The sequence below is a fragment of the Vanellus vanellus genome (genome assembly GCF_965231255.1).
Source record: "Vanellus vanellus genome assembly, chromosome: 4".
NCBI lineage: Eukaryota > Metazoa > Chordata > Aves > Charadriiformes > Charadriidae > Vanellus > Vanellus vanellus.
Genome location: NC_138909.1, coordinates 27,943,515 through 27,966,541, shown reverse-complemented (window position 1 = coordinate 27,966,541; position 23,027 = coordinate 27,943,515). Strand labels below are relative to the sequence as shown.

General features: G+C 36.8%; 2 protein-coding genes across 8 annotated transcripts in view; one reads left to right on the top strand and one right to left on the bottom strand.

Moving 5' to 3' along the window:
* TBCK (TBC1 domain containing kinase) overlaps positions 1–6,508 on the bottom strand; it is a 111,599-nt gene extending 105,091 nt beyond the window's left edge. Inside the window, exons 1-2 of the mRNA XM_082482760.1 lie at positions 6,448–6,508; positions 384–618 (exon numbers count right to left, since the gene is read on the bottom strand). Of these exons, the coding sequence (XP_082338886.1) occupies positions 384–576 (193 nt within the window). The 5' untranslated portion in view covers positions 577–618; positions 6,448–6,508. The remainder of the gene's footprint in view (positions 1–383; positions 619–6,447) is intronic.
* Positions 6,509–7,292: 784 nt separating this feature from the next.
* Positions 7,293–23,027, top strand: part of AIMP1 (aminoacyl tRNA synthetase complex interacting multifunctional protein 1) — a 39,749-nt gene continuing 24,014 nt past the window's right edge. For 4 of the 7 annotated variants that reach the window (XM_082482505.1, XM_082482500.1, XM_082482504.1 and 1 more), the window contains exon 1: positions 7,307–7,333. In XM_082482505.1, the coding sequence (XP_082338631.1) occupies positions 7,332–7,333 (2 nt within the window). In that variant the 5' untranslated portion in view covers positions 7,307–7,331. Of the gene's footprint in view, positions 7,334–7,489; positions 7,527–7,852; positions 7,981–23,027 lie in introns of those variants that run through there. The other 3 variants (XM_082482503.1, XM_082482502.1, XM_082482501.1) reach the window with 3 other exon arrangements.

The window sequence follows — 23,027 nt, the reverse complement described above, 5'->3', positions numbered from 1 at the left end:
ATTCACAAGATTAGAATAAAGGTGTAGGAGCTCAGCATCAAAAATACATGTATTTCAATGTCCCACACAACAACATGGCACAGCAATTGAGTACAAGAATTTTACAGCAGGGTATAAAAAGAAGAAAGTTCTTAGTCTGTATCGGTTAGCATAATATATAACAAAAGAGGACAGACAACTTACCTCCACCTTGACTCTGCAGAGAAGAAACAAAAGCACCAGTACTGCCAGTCACAGCAAAGGTATACAGTCACTTTGAGACTGAAAAACAGCCACTTTCTGGTGCTATAAAGGCAATATTCTGCTCCGTCACCTTTAGATATATTGTCAGAAAAATATAACTGTAACCATACATAACATTTCCTTTTTAAACAGATACTCACCATGTTTACCCCTGGTAATGTCAACATACTGGCAAAGCCTGGGATGGGTGATTGTTTTAAGGATTTGAAATCTTCCCAAAATTTTGATGGAATTAGGCGTCAGAGGAAGGCCATTACTCCCACAAACATCATGTGGCAGAGCTGAAGCGAAGAAAGTGGAGGCACCCATCTCAGTGTCTTTTAACGGAAGCATCTTTTTCGCACAATCTTAAGCCCTTCGGAGCAATTCGTGTTCCTTAAAAAGAGAGCACAGAGTTCTTGTGACTCAGCTTACTAAATAATGCAATTAAAATGTTTTTTTCTCTGTTACGGGGGAATGGGACATTTTTGTATAATGAACAAAGGAATAATACAGTGCTATTGCATCATAAACACTACATTGAAAGATGAAAATACAGTGATAGTTTGAAACACAGATTTAAGAATCAAATATAACTATTTTTAGGAGCAGATAAATGCTTTAATCCAAGCAATGTTGAGACAAATACTGCAATATAGTAGGTTATTTATTCAAAACCAGTAAAGGCACCAAACAGAAAAAAATCTCTTCTAAATTACCACCTGGTATCAGCAGGCCACAACTCCAGATCACCACAGCTTTAGTGTTAATCAGCATCTATTAGCATTCCTAATATTTAAAGCTATGAAGTAACAGTCTTCTGTCCTACCACCATTTCCTTCCTTATGCATACGTGAACTGCTAACTCACACACTGACTCAGTAACAAATTAAGGATGTAATCTACATTCAATATTTCTGTAGGACAGTCAAGCAAAATAAATTAGCTTTCAATTTAATTCCAGGAGCATTTAGTTTCACGACTGTTTTTCTCTCTACTCTGAACTATGCATTTCAAATCAGCGCAAGCTAAACATTTTCTCTGCACTTTTCCATAACCAACTATTATGCCATTCAAGAATATGAAAACCTGAAACATGTACAAGTAACAGACACTTCTACAGTCAGCCAGGCCTCAGGTAAAAGTGCCTGACCTCTTGTTACTAGCAAACTAAGAAATTAATCTGAGGCACCAAGTACCAAAATTCAAAAACTGAACCAACCCTCTGCTCAGTTCATTTCTGGATTACCCAGATGGTGACTTGAGACACTACAAGCTGTCATTAGGCAGTATTATCCCTCTGTACATGTTAACTTCCATAGCACCTACAACTTGTGTAGAAGGTCACATATACAAACAGAGAGAAAAAGGGCAATCTTATATGCTTTTAAGTGAGTTCTGGTCTCAGAACTTTTAAGTTGCGATGGTGAAGTAGATGGCACTTCCACATAACATGGATGAGAAGCCATAGAACAGAAAAAACTTCATTAATGAGCCTATGCAGAAGAGTACCATCCAGCTCACTTAACTCCAGAGATGTTATGGCACAGTGTGGAGGGATCTGTGTAAACAATCAACAGAAATAGTCCACTGATGTGAAAAGCACATCCAACTTTTTTGTCAGCTACAGAATAGTAATTATACACTCTAAAGAGTAGAAACAGATATGCACTTGCTCCAGGAAAACAGAAGGAAGAACCCTCAGCATTTGAAGCCCGTAGGATAAATAATATGAAAAGCTTAAAGCATAAAACCAACATAATTCTTTCAAACCAGAAGTGAATCTCAGGGCCTTCATGAAACAAAAAGAAAGTAGAATAGGATTATGCAGAGCACTAATTAAGCTAAATGCTACTTCACGTTATTCTTTCAGTTGATATCAACCGATATCAACCTGCTGCTTTCAGGAGAAGCTATCCCCTCATGAGAAAGTCACACAGGAGAAACAGAGCATTTAATACTTTAGTGTCTCAAAATTATTTTTTTTCTCTAAGGGAATAACCTTGTTCTCAGCACAAAATTCCCAGTAAAAACCTACTGAGTTTCTTTTGTGAATCTTAATTAGAGTGACCCCATAACAGGTTGCACAGAGATCCTTATATATCAAACATATTTACTAAGTCTATACAAACGGAAATTATGGAACATATCTTCTGTTTTAACTAATACAGTCCAATTTAAGATACAAAGCAAATGTAGTACTGCTCTCATTTCTGGTTTTTTCTCCCCGAAGAAACACAGACACGAGATATCTACATTTAAATTCTAATATAGATCATCACTTCAATATGAATGCATAGCATTAAGGAATCAAACTTAAAAAAGGAAGAAAATAAATCTGAAATAGCATTGATCATTGGAGTTTTTGTAGGAGTATTTCTGTATTAAGTCTTATTTGTAAAGATACAATGTTTTCATATCTCATGAATATTTAATATTTTTGGAAGTGGTTTTAGGGTGCCAACAATGCAATTTATACTTAAAATATTCAATTGGAAAGACATAAATTGGACTGAGTGCAAGCACAAAGATTTATTGGCATGCAGCAAGTTCCAATTGGAAAGATTTAACTACATATCTATAATACAACCCACATTTATGTAAAAACATCATGTCTACCAAATGAATTACATGGTTTCAGAAAGAGAATATATATTAACCACGAAGAAAAAAAAAGGCCTTGATTCAGAGAATGAATTATAATCTTGCTTGGCAATACAGTCTTCTAATAACTGCTCTAAAATTTAAACAATAAAAGTTAATCACAGTTGAGGGGAAGAAGAATACAATTACGCCAAACAGTGAGATAAATTATGTCTCTAAAAAGTTAAATATGTAATGTTCAATATATTTATTCGGTTAAGAAATGTTTTCACTTTTACCGTAGAAAAATAATATGCTAGATAATACTTCCCTAATACATTGTACCTGCATTCAGCTGACATTTAGAAAGGAATTTTAATAAAAAGCATAGTTAAATGTCATCAATTGAATAACCATTTTAAGAGATTAAATTTTTCTTGTACTTTAGATCACTTGGTCTACAAGGATGAGTTAGACCACCTGCAATGCTTTCAACTAGACAACTGCAGATTTATCACTCACTTCCTTTGGTTAGGACGTACACAGACAAAAAGGAAGAAATGTGAAAAGCAAGCAATCTTTCCTGTCAGCCATCTAAAGGAATCAATAAAGAATTTTAGACGGTATGCATTAAACCAAGTTCTCTTATTATAGAGTTAATTCTGTGGAATTCACTAAAGTAACAACAAAAATGGTTTCTGATGATGGAAAAGAGCTAGTTCTGCCAACAGCTACCTTCACAATTAAACTCTGATCTCTGTTCTTAACTCTCCATAAATTCCAGGGACTGACTTGAAAAAAAACCAACCAAGTAACCCCAAAACTAAAAACTCAATCCTTCCACCACCTTTAAAAAGTGTCATATATTGGAGCTTAAGTGAAAGGGGTTTTATAAGTAAATTATTTCAGTCTAGTCATTTCTCCAGTAAATTACTGACATTTCTAAATTCAAACAGAAGTGTTATACATATTTTAAAAATTAATCTGAAAAAAGATCTTATCTAACTATTTTTAAATCGTGAGAGGTTTTTTTTTCTTTTTTAAATCCACATCAAAGTCTGGCACAACTATAAACACAGAGAGTGCTGCATATCCTCCTCATGTTCAAGGCATGCAATTTTACACCTCAAACTCACCTTTTATATACAGAAAAGACACATGTTGCATTAATTTTATGATTTGGAGGAATGAATTATATCCTGCAGGACTTATCTATTACTTTGAAATAAAAAGAGGAAGAGAAGAAGGAAGGTTTGTTATTTTAAACTGACACCAGAAACAGTTAAGGCAAATTCAATTTTGGGATTGAATTCTGGAAATTCAATTCTGATAATCTAAAACAATGAGGATGGAAGAAGCAGTGAAGGCTTGTCTTATTAGTGTTATCTAAAATTACTGAGTCATTGTTTCCAAAGCACCATTTATTCTGTGTATGAGACAGTCTATCACATCTGCAAAATAGGTCTGGCATAAAGATTAGAAGTCCAGAAGTGGCCTGTTTTGCATCCCACCTCTGAATGACCTTCCCTAGCCTACTACCTCCATCCAAATCTCCCTTAGAAACTTTTACAGTAAACAAAATCACTAACCAATATTCTCAGCAAAATCCACCACAAAAGACCTTTATAAATTCCTATTTATATTCAGATAAGCACTATTTTGATAATCTTTCATTTGATAGCTTTTCCATGGCCATCACTGACAAGTACAATACAAAAGGTAGCCCGTCCTCTACTGAGCTCCTCTGAATACCTACTGCTCTCAGAGAACAATTTTTTTTTTTCTTCAGAATTTAGCAGTTTCTAGCCATTATTTACAACTTTTTCATTGCAGCAGTTCTAAGGCAATTGAGTCAATGGACACTAAGAACTTTGCCCTTAAAAAAAATAAAAAAAGAATCAAACATATACATTTGACACTCAGAAACAAATATTGCACATACAAACAGAACCACCTGAATGAATCCATCCTGTGAAACACATCTTTGGTTTCTAAAGCATCCACATGCAGAAATAAAGACAACTAGCCATGTGGGCTAATATCTGTTAGTAATTTGAAATGGATAATTATTTAAATGCCTCCTGAGTATACAGGTGTAAGTGCCCCTTGCCTAATGAAGGCAGCTTTTCAAAATTAAAACATAATTATAATCAGTACTGGTATTGAATAATTTTTAAGCAATTGTGAATATTTTCAGGAGAGCAGGTGGCATGAACATCCTATGCTTACACTGTTTTTATTAAATCACAGTATTTTCAAGGTAGGCCATTTCATAAGAAGAAATTCATTCACAAAATACCTTTTCTTCTGCTCTTAACTCTTAAAACACTCCTGTTGCAACTACAGTAATTACTAATTTGATAAAGTAACTGTAATAAAAGATGTAGTTTTAGCTACAGTGTTGCTACTTCACACAAAAAAAAATGTTTGATTTGCCTCCTTGTGCCCACCATCACTCAGCTATTCATGAAGTCTATTAAAACATATAACAGATATTGAAGAAAAGTTGAATTCAGATTCCTATGGAACGAAGCATAGAAAATAAGTAGGGGTTTGTTAGGACAATCACAATAATGACCTGGGCTGCCTTCACTTCGTAATAATAATAAAAAAAAATTAACTTATCAGCTTAATTTTTGCAGGGGGTAGGGGGACGGGATTAACTTTAGTTCACCTCATAAATGTTTTTTTTCATCTACAGTATAAACATCTACTACAAACACCATTTATACTATAGAAATTTTGTAACATCGGTTAAAAATCTAAATGTAAGCAGTACTGTGTTTAACCAAACATTTTCCCTGGTGGCATAACATCAAAACATCTTCTTTTACAAAATTTTCTAACTTCTCTAACATTCATTGAAGTAAGAAATATTCTACCTATAAGTAAAGAATAACTATGGAGTCATAGGCAGATAATTACAGACCATACAGGCACTAGGCATACTTTAAAAAATTACTGGTTTTAAATGTTATTATTCTGTCCAAATTAATAAATTCAGTGCAAAAAGAAAAACTTTGCTTCAGATTCCAGCTACACCAATTCAGCAACAGATGTGTGCCAAGATTTTTGTTATAATACTGTTACACAAGATAAACAGAAAATGCAAAGCAGATTTTGACAAGGCTCCAACATCATTATTTTGTCTTCAATGAACAGGCAAATTTTGGGGGGAAAAAGGCAGGTATCATGAGTTGAAGAGTTATTTCAAGAAAATGCTAAATAGTAATCCCTTTCCCTACTCTAGTAGGGATATTAAAGCATCGTTTCACTCAAGTGAAATATAAACCATCAGCAAAGATTAAAAAATGCTCTCTCTCAGTAGTATTTGGAGAATTTTGCCATACATACATGAAAGCATTTGAATTCTATGTAGGTAGTTCCATAAGAGGAGTTACTGGTGTTCTTTGGAGCATTTACAACGTTACTACGTAGATTAAGATGTTGCTACTTTGAAAGCAGCAATAAGAGTTAGTGACACTTACAGACACCTCAAGTTCTGTATCTGCAGCTAGAACATCTAGCTAATAGGAAGAATAATGACACTTGTATAGCATGAAGAAAACATATAACCTAATTTTGATAGATCAGGATAGACTTTTAGTCACATCTATTTTATAACCGTGTTGTTTCTTTTACCTGTTTATCACTGTCTTCTGGTTACAGCCTGCCTGCTTGTTTCTGCTACATCAGTGTCCCTACGTGCATAAAAAGATGGGGTTTGTCACCATTCCATTTACGCGTCATACACGGCTGTTCAGGAATTATATCTAGTAAAAGATCAATTAATTTTAACCACTTTTCTAAGTGACTGCTGGAAATGCTGATAACCCCGGGCAACCTCTCAGGCCCTCGCCTGCCGGAGACCCCCCCGGCCCTGAGGCACTATACTCAGGCCAGCGCTCGCATCCCAAAACCGAGCCCAAAAAGGCGCCGAACCGGCGGCGCCTTTCCAACCGGCCCCGCACACCTCACGGGCGCTGCGGGGGAACACTCGCCCCGCGCCCCCGCCCCGCCTGGCTCCCGCCATACCCTCCGGGCCGGCCGCTCCCTCAGACCCTCCGTAACCCAACGGCCACCGGCGGGGGCTCCCTCGGAGGGGGGGGCTAGGCCTAGGTATGGCCTGCCGGTACCGGTGGTACCTGTACGAGCGCCGCCGACGCTGCACGCCCCGCCCCCGAGCACGGCGCCAGCACTCGCCCTCGGCCGCCCCCGCCGCTCCGTGGCGTCACTCCACCCCGCCGGCGGCAGGAAGGACCCTGCCCGATAGGCGTCCGGCGAGATGCCTGAGATTTCTTTTTGTTTGAGGCTTTTAAAAAATAGCTCTCTCCCCGCGTGTGTACTCTGGCAGTGCTCTGAGAACGGCGCGTTGAGCGTCTTAGCCAGAAAAACAACGCTCGCGGGGGGTAGCGGGGCTTTCCTCGGCGACTTCTTATAAACCTCAGGCGTTCGGTTGGGCAGCCTCCGAGGAGAGGGTCCTTTTTCCCCTCAGCGGAGGAAGGTGTGTGGCGGTGGCTCGGTTCATGTGAGTGCCTCTCGGTGGGGCCTGTGGGGGCCCGGTTGAGTTCCAATACCTCGGGGGTGGCGGTTTTGTCCCTCTCAGTGCGCCCGTGGGTGCCTTAGTTCGGTTGCCCTTCGCCGCTGGGGAGCTGTGTTGTGGCGGATGCCCTGGGGCTCCTCCGCGAGCCGGGCCGGGCCGAGCTCTCTGGGGCGGACAGGTGGGAGCCCGACAGGGCCCTGTTAGTTTGTGGGGGTGGCTGGAGCGGAGATCCCCCGCGGGCTGTGTGCTGCGGCGGTGGTCGCGGGGAGGCCGCTGCTGTTTCTCTGAGGGGATTTCCTCTGCAGCGGAGGGGCAAGATAAGCGTCTCGAATTAGAGGCAACGGCGTTACGTTCGTTGTTGTTTTATTTGTATAAGGGATTTAATCTCGGGGCTGCTGTAGCTGTGGGGTGGCATCACAAAGACAGAGACCGCACTTTGCGGGGAGGAAACGTGGACGTGAAGTGGTTCTTCTGAAATCAGTTGCGTTTCGTTTTTCAGCCCATCAGCTGACATCAAAGTTTGGAAGTGGCATAGTGGTGTGTTGTTGAAGAAAATACTGTAAAAGCCTGGAAAGCACAGGCACGAAGTAGCTACTGACCTTTACAACGGAACGGGTGTTACTGCTTGAAAAGTATATGTTTTCTCTGTTTTGGAAAATGGTATATACATTCATTATGCTTCTGTGTAGTAATGAGTGAGTGGAAAACAGAGTATAACTAAGTATTTGGTCCATTCTCAGTAGAGGTACTTGAGAGATTTAACATGTTGCACATACTCTGTACAGGGGTGCATGGATTGGATAACAGGGATGAGCTTATGATTTGTTGCTGTTAGGTTGCGTTACGAGTCCAGCGTGAACCAGCATACGGTAGTGTTACTGTGGTACTGTATATCTTGAGCTAATCAGTAAGTGGTTTTCTACTGGGTTTAGCAGCTGGCAAAATAAAGAAAATACTACTGCAGAATAAGTTATCCTTGCATTACCTGCTCTTTCTATTACTTTAACTCAGGTACTTACTATTTTTAATACAGTCATTGCTTTTCACAAATAGTTTTGTGATTCAGGATACTCAGTGAAATCTCTAGTAAGGTGAGGCAGTACTGATTAAATATAGCATCCCATTTTTGTATGGCCTTATTGTTCACTTACTGAATTATTTTCCAGTTCTGTTTAAATAATAATACATTATTTGGCAGTCCTGTTGGAAAGTAAGCACAAAATCTTATAACAAAAATCTTATCTGGTAAAATAAAACCAGAGTCCTAAAACTTAACTTTTAATACTGGATATTTTTAAAAAGGGTAAGGCTTAGGAATAAGTAACAGATAGAACTTCGAAAACTCTTATCAGATAGCCAGTAAAGTAGGGGGCTTGGGGTTGGTGGGGTTTTTTTGGTTGATTTGGGTTTGTTGTTTTTTTTCAGGTAACCTCAAGGATCTTTGCTTGTAAATGTGGTTTTATCATAATATATGTCATCATGATACATTCTCTCCACCCTGTTGCAAATTAACAGTATGTTCCTGTTATTGTAATTTTGACTGTAAAGAATTTTAAGAAATACATTGATGAGTTGCTTTGATGTTTTAGCAGCATTGCATCCTGAAGGTGCAAGATGTTGAAGGCAGATAATTTAAGTCAAAATGATTCTGAAAACTACCTTCAGCAAATTTGGGCTCAGAATGTGTTTTTCCAGTTGTAAATACAAAACTTTTGCATGTTTTCTGTATATTGTTTTGGGTGTATTTGTTTCTTTTACACCTTTAAATATAAATAGAGAAGGAAACAACTTCTCATTCCCCACACTGAAAACAGTGGACAGTCTGGAGAAAATGGTATCAAATGAAAAAGATATTTGCCAAAAAAAGGACATTGTGCAAATCTCAAAATAGTCCATCAGGTTGGAAATAATAGGACTCGAGTTGTCTAGAGCCTTTAAGACTTGATACTTCTGATGATGAAGCATAGGTGACTGGGAAAACAATCTGAAAAACAAGTTTAATGCAGAAGGTTATGATGAAGTTGCTTTGACATCATTGTAACTCTAATTTAGTATGAATTTAACAGTGGTAGGCTCACCTAGGGTCTCTTTATCGAAGGATGGCCAAACAGCCCATGGATATTTCTTCGTCCTTTTTATTTAGGAAGTATTCTCTGTAATGGCTTTTTTCCTAAATATATTTGACTGAAGTCTGTTTAAACCATTATTGTTACTTCAATTATATTTGTTATTCAAGAAGACTAGCAATTGAGTTAATTGTATGCCATGATGCAGGGAAGCAAGCAACCTCCTAGGATGACGACTTCTTTTGCAAAATGCTTTAAATCGATTCATGGTGTTTTCTTAAAACTCTTTCTGAAAATCAGTCAGGGCTAGAGTCTGACTTTCTACTGATCTGGAAGTTTCACAATATTTTCTTTTTCTGAAAAGAGAACTATAAAATGTCATGTGAGTAATGCTCCATCGTGAAATGCATATTGGTGGCAGACATCCCTTTTCCTGCTCTTGTTCATTCTAAAGTTGCCTGCTTAATATCCTTGGTAGAACCACACTTTTGAAGAACTATTTTAGAGTCCTGATTTGAAGTCCTAATTTAGAGAATGTTGAAATATATATATTTAACCATAATGTTTATCACTGAAATTTCATGCTATATGCCTGACACACTGAATTTCTAATTTAAGTGACACATCATCACAACAATTTAATCAGTGTTTCCAAATTATATATTAATCTTTTGTTTGCTTTTCTTCCATCAACTCCATAGAATTGTTTGTGACTTTGGGGGTTGGGGGGGTTGTTGTTTCTTAAATTAGGACTAAAGTAGAAAGTAAAAAACATGGGGTTTATATTTGTCTGTAATATATTGAGACACACTATGATCATTTCAGTTGGCGTGAAGGTTTAAAACAGCTTCTCGAAGTACTGTAAAAATGCCTCAAAATATTTCTATTCTTTTATTGTACAGCACATTTTATACTACTGAACTGTGCTAAATAGTAAGAGATAACGTAAGATAACAATCAGCTGTAGTGATTGTGTGTTTTCTTTCTGAATCAAGAGACCACTTCTAAAATTGCTGCTCCTTGTAAATTTACTTAGTGGTAGAATCAAATTAGAAAAGTACCAGTTTCTCAGGTGTTTTTTTTCCTCACCCCTATGTGTGTTTGTCCCCCAAAGCAGAGTAATTAATTTTACAGGTATCATGTTAGTCTGTTCATTTCTGAAAAAGCCCTAAGAATCAGCAGAGGTAGCTTGTTCATTCTGGAGGACAAGAACTCAAATAATGGCATCAGAATGAAGAGTGGATCTTGAATTGGCAAAATAGGAGATAAGTTTTATCCAAGACCTGTCTAGACCAAGAGTGGAAAAAAAAATTTGAGCTGTCGGGTACCTCTGTTAATCCCACCTACTTTACAAGTCCCCATAAGCATACTGGGGAAATACCTATATAATAAAAATAATGTAAAGGAATTATCATAAGGATTGGTTTACTGTGCAGGAAAACAAATCTGATATCTACTGTAATATTTTTGAACTTTTCTGGTTATGTTTTGATTGCTGTATGTCACAGCTGCCATGTGAATGAATTCATTCATGCTTGTCTTTTCTAAGAAAGTGTTTTCTAAAACCTAAAGAATGTCAAATGCTAGACAACATAGAAAAAGCTGAGGGGTCAGCCTAGAGGGCAGCTGCTCGGAACGTCATATGTGAGCAAAGTAGATAGTGTCTCTTGTTTCTTGTAGCGATATGAATTGTATGATGTCAGTCCATCAGAGATCCCCCCGTTTATTCTCCTTCTAAACATTTACCTGTATGGTTCTTATTACCGTCACCAAGAAACATTTCCCTTGTTTGATTTCCTGCCATACTGGGGTTGAGGGGGAAATCGATGTTTGGTAACCATGGAAATGAGCACATAAGTATTAAGCAGAAGGGGAAAAAATAATTTCCATGGTTACATTAGTATTAAACAGTAGGGGGAAAAAAGAGTCTCTGATGGAATTTTCTCCCCCTGGTGTGGTGGAAGCCATCCCTACTCATAATTTAATATGGCTTTGAAAAGATTTGGATACTTCTCAAAGCAGCCTTCTGAACAAAACTGCTTTCGTGGTTTTGATTTTTTTATATTATTTTTCATGTGTGTGCGTGCTTGGGAAAAATTGCACTCCTTTAAAAAAAAAAAAGTCCTTTATGTAAAAACTGAAAAATGGTTTACTGATGGCTTGGTGACAACAGATCAGTAAGTCATCAGTTAAAGTTTTCCCAATTTTCTTTTCTCTTTGAGAGCAAGAAAATATATTACTGTGTTGTGATGTTACAGGTCAATTTCTTCAAAGTGAGTGTAAAATTAATACATTGGTGTTTTATTTCACAGGTGGTTTATTTATCCTGCTTTCACAGTTATCAAAGCTTTGATGTGTTTTGTTCTCCTGAATAATCTTACTTGAATATGTGGAAATATCGCACTTGGAAGGGTGGGGTTTACTACATGTTTTTTAAAGTTAAATAAAATGCAGGGATATAAGAAGAAAATATTATTGGTTTTGTAATGCTCAGTGTAATGAAAAGACCTTAGCAGAAGAGGAGCAAAAGATCTCAAGTTCATTCTCATCTATTATACCTTAATCACTCCTGACAGATGTTTGCCTAACTTGTTTTTAGTGATGGATATTCCACAACCTCCATAGGCAGCCTGTTCAGTCCTTTACTCTTACTTGAAAGTTTTCCAAAGGTCTAACTTAAATCTTCCTTGCTTTATCCTGTCTGCAGCCGACCTGGTGAACAGTTTAGTTCTGTTCTCATACCAACTTCCTTTGCGTTTCAAGAATGAGACCATATCTCCCATCTATCTTCTGTTCCATAGACTAAACAACTACACTTTCAAGTTTTTTTGATCTTCTTTAAAGTGTGTTTAGAAAGTTGAGAGACAGGAGAAGAGAATATGAACAAAAGCAAATATCTATGGCAATTGTGGGGGGTCTTGAGTATGCATGAGTGCAATGTGAATATTGCTTGGGAAGCCTCTTGAACAGCTGAGCCAGTTTGCCTGTAATAAAATGTGGCTAGTCGGGCTTTTCCTGACTTGCATCTCCTTTATTTCCGCCTGTCTCCCTCCCTCTTCTTTTCTAGAGAAATTTCAAGTTTGAGCTGATTTTTTTTTTTTTTTTTTTTTTTTCTTTAAACTGGAGGGGAGAGGCATGGCAAGAGAATAGGATCCAAAGTGGGAAGTTGTTGTTTTCTATGATGTTTGTCCTGTGGTGTTTTGTTAATTGATTAATTCATTAGTTAGTTGCCTTTATGCTTTTTGAGACATAAAGTCTTCTAATGGTTTAGTCCGTAACAAGCATGAAACATTTTGCAAGCAGGTATTTCCCTCCTGAAGATGTAGCCCCTGTGGTTCCAGCCAGTTGAACAGATCTGATAGAAGAAGAGAAAGCATGTTTTGAGCATAATAAAAATGTGCTAGTTTACTTGGGTAGTGTGAGAGCTCTGAATGTTTTGTGATTGTCACCATATTCATCTGAGTATTCCTGAACTGTCCAAGCATACATGTTTATATTTAAATATACATGTTTATATTTAAATAAGAAAAGTACCTTGCCTGAGCATGCTCTGTACTTCTGACAAATGCTTATAAATTCAGTATGGTTAGAAATTTGTAATCAATTATATCTGTGGTTTTAGGCATGGCAATTGCTGGCTTTCCTGATGACAAAATTCAGCATGCCAGATCCCTGTTCAGTTTTCTAGGGGACAGTTGCTTATGATGCAAGTAATGGCCTGCTCCTGGATGTTGCTCTGTAATACCAGGTGACTGACCAACACAAAAAAAAAAAAATCAGTATAATTTATGAGATTTTTTCTAAATGCCAGTTTTAATTTTTTCCTTTCTTTTTTTTTTTTTTCCTAAAGAAACCATCTTAAAAATGACATGCCTTTCAGGACTGGCAGATGTTTCAGATCTTAACGTCCTCTTGCTGTTTTATTGCTAGCTTGTAAAATAATTTGCAATTTCAGTTTTCAGTATTGTATTTTAAGTAACTGGCTTGTTCAAATGGAAAAAGGAGAGGAGCAATTCAATTGCGCATTTGTTCCTTTGTATGCTATTTATTTTGCTATGGTAATTAATCTACTCCAATAATTAATTCTAATGCTGATGCTTACAGGCTAACATTGAGTTCCATTAGCAGTAGTGTATGACCACCAAATAATTTGTTTCTGGATTGTCATGTGTATTCTTCCTCTTAAATGTCCTTGGCTGTGTTCCTCTTCTGCTACTCAATGAATCTTTTCTTCTACTGTGGGATCAGGGCAGGAATGAGGTGATAAAAGTAACTAGGACAATAAGTCAGCATTTGAATAATCTTTTCTTTGGAGTCTTGGAGCAGAGCATCTTCCAGTTCTTCACTTGCACATTTGTGGTTTGTTTTGCTTCATTCTGTTTTGTCAGGATATTGTCAGTTGGTCAGTGTCCTTCTAGTAAGGGTGGGTCACCCATTCTGTCCATAGAAACTGAGGAGGGAATGTTTGTCCAAAACCCTTTTATTGTCCATATGGACTGTGAACTTTTTTAAAAGTAATTCATTACTTTTAAAGGATTAAGTGAGGGAATCACCTCTGCCTAACAAGATGAAAGATAAGGTTTCTCTTAAGTTGCATTTACCACCTAGAGTCATGATAGTCTGAAATGGATCTATTTTGATGATTAAATGCATCAGTGGGGGTCTCTAACAGCAACTGTAATCACTTGTTGACACTTAATGTTTCTAAAGAAAATGACTTTGATACCTTACTGAAATGGGAATTGGATAAATTCCTCTTTGCTGTGTACAGTTTTCAGAGAGAAATTCCAGAAAAGAAATACCTTCTGCTGACCTAGCTTTTACAATTTCTGTTATACTCCACAACTTTGTGTACCATTCTTAGGTTCTTATGGCACTCAATATTAATTAACAGCCTAGAAACTGTTCCTTGACTTTAAAATCTGTAGAGAGGGAAGCTTAAACTAGCATTCATTTTAGAAAGCAATATATACTGTATTTAGCCATCATCTATTAAACACAATTCATGTAGAAGAACCCATTCTTCTTTCCTCAGAATGTTGGAAAAAACCTGACAGAGATTCTGTGCTGGATTAGAGGAAAATTGAATTCCTCTCATAACTGCTTCCCTGGTGTGTTGTCTCATATCCTAATTATCTGAAAGCAGACAGATTCTGAGATGCTTTTTACATTTGAAAGCAGCTGGCAATGCATAAAACATCTTCAAAAATTGCCTCAAGTTAGTAAATCTCTTCTTGAGATCATTTGGTACAATCTTTTGGCATAAAACTACACATTATAGAAGACTTATTTCCATTTCCTTCTCATCAGGAGCTTTCCCAACATAACTTCAACTGAGTATGAATTAATAGTTTAAAGATTAGTCTCTGGCTTCAGGACCCTCTCCCAGAAATGATCCGTGGCTATTGGATCTGGTTTCTATCCCAGAGTGTTTTTCAATTACAGTTTAATATACAGCTTTGCAGTGGCATCTTGTTTCAAACTGAAGATAAGTGAGCAGATCATTTCAGCAGCTCAGTTGGCTGGGGCAACTAGGGACTGCTATTCCCACAACAGTGTACGGGCTTGCATGTGGCATGCAAGAGGCACTGCATTTGGCTTGGTAGCTGTTGCTCTGGAGCGAAGGCTGTAAGTTCACGTTTGTACTTGTCCTACCGTGAGGTTTGAAACCTTCTGTGTGAAGCGCTCTAGTAATTGGTAACAGTCACACACTAAGGAAGTCACCGTTGCCAACTAGGATATGACACTGAATTGTACACCAGGGAAATTAATCTTCTCTTAGGGGCTGAATTACCCTGCTACGTCACAGTGGGTAAGTAATTCCACATCCATATGACCATCTGTAAAATAATGCTAAAGATAAGAACTAGGCACAGATATTTTTTTTTCCTTTAAACAGAGCTTATAATTAAATTTTACTGAGAACTTACCTGCAAATTTGCACTTTTTGAAGATGCTAAACCAAGATATTCTAATTGAAAATAATTGTTTTTAAATGGTGTGATTTTTTAATAGAATAATTTGGAACACAGCAACATTATAATTTAGCTCAATTTGTTTTAAACTATGGAAACTAAAGAAGCTTTGAATCCATAGATGAAATACGGCTATTCCTCAAAAGCAGCTCAGAGGATTTTTCTGTCAGATACCATCAATCTTAATAGCTGACATCAACCCTCTCAGTCTCTGAGATGAATACACAAGGGGTTTGTTTGTTTTGTGTTTTGGGGGGGTTATGGTTGGGGTTTTTTTTGTCTAGTATTAAAAGAGGCAAAAATCATTTTCATCCTAGAAGTTCTAAAAGCTGTTAACCTGAAATGCATTTCGCTACATGCAACTGCCGAGAAGGTTCTGAAAGGCAATTACAGGACTGCTTACTTTTTTGGTACCATTAAAAGATACACTACTGCTGTGCTTTCTCTCAAGCACTGCTTAAGTATTTATAGAATTTGTGGTCCAGAAATTTATCTAGACTAACATACTATTAACTCAACTAACTATGCTGCTATTCTGGACTGTGCAAGTATACTTACTTTAAAATTGGATTATCAAGTGCTCATAAAACCAGATATTTAGTAGCAGTCGTGTCCTTAACTTAATTCTTTACAGTACCAGTGCGTGAAAATTTTTGTGAGAAGTTATTAATGAACTGAATGTTAAATTAACGTTAAATTAACGGAGGGATGAAGAAGGTGCAGGCACTGTCCTCTAACAGCTAGAGTTTTGCAAGGGATGCTAAAATGTAATTGAAAAACCTCTCAGTGTTCCCCTCTAGTTTAGAAAATAGAAAACAACTCAGGCCAGAAATAACCCTTTCAAGATCGCCCTCTTTGATTTGAGAAGGTCATTTCTGTGTGTCAGCTAGAATAACTACAATAGTCCAAAGTCGAAAGTGTCTTTTGTTTGCGTAGGTTTTGCATTTGATTTATCAGTCTTGGCAAACTGATTTGGTTTTCAAAATGTGAAATAAACATATAAAATCTCTGTTAATAAGAATTAAATGATTCTTATTTTAAAAAGAAAAAATCCCTGTGTCCAATATAAGCAGCACTTGCTGTACAGGAGAAAGTTGTTTTTTTTTTTTCTTGTACACAAAGGATGTCTTTCTGTAAAAATTTCTTTTATTTTGAATCAGTAGAAGATCTCAAATAGCTGTGTACTAATATAACCCTTTGGTGGGTGTTCAAGTCTGAGCAGAAGGAAAGATGGCATTTTGATTTCAAGTATCCTTTGAATTATTACTTTGTGCACTTTATTTAGAAATGATTGACAGGTAGTTGCTGTACAGTCTTCGCTTCAGAAGATGGTTAGCTAGTTTTCCTGCTGAGAAAGAATAGTGAAGTCTTCATCTGCAGAAATGTAAATCTATTGAAAACCTTTTTTCCAGAGTTCCATTCTTTTATCTCCAAAAGGGAAAAAAATATTATGTGTATTTCTACCATGCAAGTAAGTCATTGATCCAAAAGGTAGTTAGTTACAATACTTAGAAAAATCTCCAGATACAATTATTAAGCAGATGAGATGCTTGCTAGATTTTTAATTCTTCTTACTTTGTACATGAAGAAAGGAAAGACCTGTGTTTTGAGACTGGTGCCAGGAATATGTGCTGGCATGTGGTTTTGAAGTGACATTTAACTGCCTCTGGCTGCTAAGGATTAGTTGTTATTGGCTCACTTTAAATCTAAAGGTTAAATTAATTTAGGCTTTTCACTCCATAGCTGAATAAATAATTTTCTCTGTGCAGGGTAAGTTAGTATCTTTATAGAAGATTTTCATTAAAATACCACTCTTTTGTATTACGTGAGTGAATTCAACACTGGAAACTACAATTATTGATGAATGAGGCTGGGTCATTGAATGTGTGTGGGAGGGTTTTGCCTGTGTAAAAAAGATACTGCAACCTCAAAGTTCAGCAAGGACTGCTTTTTCCCTTAAAGCTTTGGTTGACAGCTTTGTTGCTTCCCATTAAGAGATGTTTGCCTTTATTCTTGCGTTGATTACATACAGACACACACACGCACAAACACATGCGTTTTCAGGTTTAATTTTCTTCGGCTTTATTTGGCCCACATAAAAGAATACCTAAAGTTTCTGCCTTGGTAAATACCAGCAATTGTTAATGAGGTTGTAGTTAGAGAACACTGATTCTTTTGCTGTGCATCTGCATGATGTCTGCTGAATGCTTTTGTGAATAAATAGTGGTTATTTTTAACCTTACTACTTGCTTTAACTGAGTGGTTAAATTCTGTTTTCCTTCAGCTGTGCTACAGGACACCACTTTTACGTGCAGAAAAGCCAATATTAATGTAGAAGTAATAAATTTCAAGAGTCTCTTTAACCACAGTTGAAGTACGTATGATAACTAGTAGGCAGGTTTCAGACATTAAGAGTATCGTGAATTAAAATTGCAAAGGAGGATCAATGTTCCTGTGAACTACCTAAATAATACTGTTATTTTGCAGACTGCTGCTGACGTAAAATACATTTCTTAAGGGTATTCTTATTTCCAAACTCTGCAAGTTTCTGAGGAGAAGGTATCTTTAAAACGTCTTTCTAGCATATAGGGTTTTTGACAAGGGTTATTATCCTTACTGGTCTGACAGATCCAAAAGAAAAAGATTGGATTTTGAGAGATACTTCTAAAATGTATTTTTGTTCTCAAGTGTGACTTGTCTTAGAGAGAGGGAGTAAACATTTCTTTCTTCTTTACCTTTTCATATCTCTTATGCCTGTTCTTAATTAAGAGGTAGTGTGAATGCTCACTTTTTTAGGATAAAGTTACAAAAATCAATAAAATACATAAGAAACCGTGTTCTGCTTGGTGTCAACAGGTAGATTTCAGTGCAGTTGTGATTATTCTGCTGTCTGATTTATGGGTAGTTTACTCTATAGTTATAACAGTAGTCTAAAGCTTTCACTCCCCAGTAAAACCCTAGAGGGTGAACCACAGTACAGATTCTTCGATTTCCTGTGGCATATGCTGACCTTGCAGACTTGTCCAGATGCAGCTGAGTCTGCTTGTATTTCTGAATTTATAGACATATGTGTGTGTCTGTAATTGTAAAGTCCATCACCTGTCGAGGAAGTTTTATAAGGATACTTTGAGGCATGAGTAGCAGTTTCTTTTTTATTTATATTCAGTGATAGCCACAGGATACACCATGGTTGGGAAAATTAAGCTTTTATAAATTTAAAAAGAAACAAACAAACAAAAAAAAAACACCCAAAAAGTCACTTTTTGATACAAGCTTCGCATTCTAAAGAATTGGATGTATTTTGGGTTTGAAAATCGATGCTGAAGGTCAAAGAAACAAGGTAGCATGTCGTGGGTGTTGCATCTTTTCCATCGTGGGACTTATGTGAGAATTCCTTCCGCCCGTGGTGATCGTTTACCATAACATTCTGATAATACCATTAAAATATTAATGCAATGGGATCCAAAAGATACACACTGCTGAAAAAAAACATAAGGCTGTCCAACTGTTCTGGCATATGAGCTGCTGCTAAAATTTCAGGCTGCGCTTTAAAGCACAACCAGATGAATCTCTACTGAACTTCCAGGGGACCTGGCAGATGTAGTGGGTGTGTAACCTGTTGAGGCTTAAGTCAGGCAGTGCAAAGAAGTTGATTTTCTTGAGCCATGTTGTGAGCCATCCATGTCTATTGAATTAGTGGGCAGTCTTCTGAGATTAAGTTATGCGTAACTTTGTACACGGTCTTTCTAACTGAAAGTTTTTGGTAGTTCAGAAAGTGAAAAATTTGTTACAAACCACATCCAAATCACTTGACTTTTGTCTTAACCTGGACAGAACTCCTTGTAGTCATGTCTCTGCTTTGTTTAGTCCTAGGGGTGTCTGCTCAGAGGTGGGAAAGAGTACAGAGTTAATTCAGAATTGGACTGAGGCAACCATTAGTAGAAACTTCTCCCTGAATACAAATTTAGTAAAGTTTACGGCCAGGATGTGAATGAAATTGCAAATACTCTTAACTTACCTTAACCTTTTGAATGTTGCAGCTGTAGTGTGTTAAAATACGATGCAGTTAACTAATATGTTGTGGCATCTACTAAATCTTGAAATGCAAACTTGGAACAAAATACTAAAATAATTTTTACTTGTGACTGTTTAGTTTCTAATGATCTCTACCATACAGATCCAAGAGATCCATTTTAATTCAAATTAGGCCTGTCCCAATACTCTTAAAGTAAAAAAATTAATGCTTCTACTTTATTTGTTGTAACATATGCCTGTCTTACTTCTTCATTCGTTGCTTCTCATAGGTTTGATTTTTGCCTGTCTCATTAATGCTGTGACTTGCTTGTGACTTTCCCTTTCAAGACAAACTTGTCTTCATGTTTAAAAATAACCTGTACTGAGTAAATTCTATTGCTTCAAAATTGGTACCAGTGGATGTGCCTTTTTTTGTGCAATGTTCCATGACATTTAAAAAGAAAAAAATCTCTTTCATGCTGCAGTGTTTTTCACTATGAAAAAGTTTGGTTGTGTGTGTTTTTACTATTTACAGCCCTTTAAAATAGGGAGGGGTAGGCTCTTAGGACTACTAAAAGACCTGTTTGCAGCTGGCATTGAGCCTGATTTATCTGGCAGCCAGAAGGGTTGGACTGTAGTCTCCAGAGCTAGCAAATCATTCCTTAGGGCTGGCACTGCTTCTTGGATGGACTGTGTTAGGCATGCTAGTTGTTTGGAAATCTGCAAAGCGATTATTCTGACTCTCAGTGTGGAAGATGTGAGTTGAAATAACATATGGCAGAAATTTACAACTTTTCCTAATAATTTGCTGCTTGGAAAATTGCTTTCGATGCTGACTACACAGGAGTTTATAGTTTATGAATAATTTAAAAAATTGTATTTAAGCGCTCAAAAAAAAAAAAAATCAATCAGGCTGGTCAACTGTTTAAAGCCCCAGTTATAAATCACTTGTTTGGGGAGAATGAGGAAGATGGAATTCTTATGTCTTTTTGCAATTATAAGTCTGCAAAACTGTATAGCTATACTTTACCCCCTCACATTCTAGGCTGTAATTCCATTTTGCTCATATTAAAAAGAGGATTCTTTCTTTAGCGGAATACAAAGTTAATAATTAAAATTTCATTTGTTCTTTTCTAGTGCTGCATTTCTAGTACCTGGTAGAGAATTACTGATCTAGTACTAAGAGTCAAAAATGAGGTTCCATGATGATTTATTTGATAGTAACGTCTAGTTTTTACACTGCAGTTTATTAATATTGCTCAAAATTTTGACAAAAAAGTGTGGTGTTTTTTGTTTGTTTTTCTTTTTTCTTTGTTAATTGTGCTATCATTGCTAGCTATTGCTTTTCAAGGGTTTGCCATTGTTCTGTCAAAAATATTTTGGTAGGTCTCCTTTGCTGTATGCAGAGAAGGACCTAGGTAAGCGTCTACATTTGGTCCTTTACACGTATTTACTCGGGGCCTTAAACCATATTTTTAGTTCTGTCAACTTACTTCAACAATGTGAGATTAGGAAACCTACGTTCTTCCATTACAGAGCTAACAATATACTTAATTTTGAAGGATAAATGAGCTGATAGTTAAATCCTACTTGATATGCGCCTGTCTTTTCAATGTGGGTGAAAAGATATTTAAGTGTAATGGGGTGCCCTCTGTCTTTTTGCTTTATTATAACAAGGGCCTTGATTGTGATTAAGTAGTCTCAAGCAATGCAAAAGTTGTATCTAATATCTAAGATACTTCTGTTTTCTTCCTCAGCATTACATTCCTGCTTACATACAGGTTTAAAAGGCATGTTTTTTGAAACCTGTTCTGAACAGCTTGATGTTTTGCTTTATTTTGTGATTGAGGAATTGTATTTTTTTCCACACGTAAAACTGTGAAAAACCTGCGTTTCCAATATGTAACCCTGATTCTTCTCTATCTTTTGAAGCCTAGAAACATTTAATCTTTTAGAATTGCATTTCCTGAGAAGGAATATTTGGGTGTAAAAGCCATAATTGTATTTTACAATGTGTAACAGGTATAAAACCAGTGAAACACCCAACCTTCTGTGGAAATGGTAGGTAAGTGCATGAAATTTACTGAATATAGCAGATTTCCAAAATGTCCTAGCAATAGAATTATATCCCTGCAAATTTGTAACTAAATGTTACAGACCATTGCCTCCCCAATGATAAATTGAAAACTGCTGCTGACCTATTGTGCTTTAATTAGAGTGAAGTAGGGAGATGATCAAATCAAAACTAAGATTTGATCTCAAAACTAATCAGTCATAGCTCTCCTCAGGTTTGGGGGTTTTTTATAGTCTAAATTTTCATAGTTTTGCAAACTAAACCTTATGTTTTTCTACCAAAAATGTGAAATCAAGTTGGATATTGTAAATCTTAGGCAAAAATATAGCACCAGGTCTAGGATCAGAAGTTACCAGAAACCTTTAAGAGAGAATTGATTTTTAAAGCATGAATGCCGATTCTCTGAAACAGGAAGAGATGGGACAAGTTACAATTTCCTAGTTGCACTGATACTTTGGTTTAGCAAAGATAACATAGTTCCACTATTTTCTTTCTTCTGTTTTGATCTGCTCGCTACTGTTTCTTACTTTACCGAATAAAAAGGTATGATGTGAGATTCTTAAATCTGAATCACTGTGTCCTGACAGTTCATAGAAGTGCAAAGCATAGGAAAGCAGAATCTGGCAAACAGCTGGCACGTTTTGTTATATTTATGGATTTTTGTAAGATTGTCTGCCAGAAATGACCATACTGAAGAAAGATGCTCAGTTAGAAGTCTTTGAACACACTTCTTGCAGAAACAAAGTGATTGTTGATACTGTCTTTACAGAAAGTAGAATACTTTGCTATACAAGTTGTCCACAATGGAGTGTCTTTCAGACATCTCACAGAAGAAGAAAAGGAGTTAAATTTGAGAACTGCTTGAGACTTAAGAGCAAAAGCTTAAGAAGAAGAATTGCCATTAAATATTTTTCTACAGTTTAAATGAATGAACTTTATTTAACACTGGAGAAATTACCTTTGTGTTGTCAATAACTTTTAGAATAAGGCTGATCCCACTGGTTCTGCTTCATAATGACAAACTTTTAATTTGAATCGAGCATCTCAATTGAAAAGCAAACGTGTCTTTTTGCAGACTTTCTCCTGTAGTGGCTCCTTGCCTGATCTTAGGTCTTGGTTGGCAGCTATTCATAAACATGGCATTCTCTCTACGGCATATGTTTAGGCTGTCTAGGCCATCTTGTGATGGCTATCTGCTCTTTGGTAAAGATCAGTAGGATTGGCTTTGCTGTAGAAATACTTGATTCCTCCATAGCTAGCACAAAATGAAGAGCATTGGTGGGTTGGAGTGAAGCAACTGTGCAATGAAGAATGCTGCCTAAGTGTGGTGAGCTGTGAAAGTTTACCCTTTTATTGTGGAGGACTTAGTGTACATGTGGGAGAGGAAGAGAAGAGAAGCAGGCAGTCATGATTTTTGTTACGTTTTACATCCTTTGAGCCAAAACTTGGCAACTATTTGTCTCGACATATGCCCAGGGTGACCAACTGAAATGTGCATGGCATTTGGTTGTGTTGTGTTAAGACCCATGAGAAAGAATGAGAACAAGAAA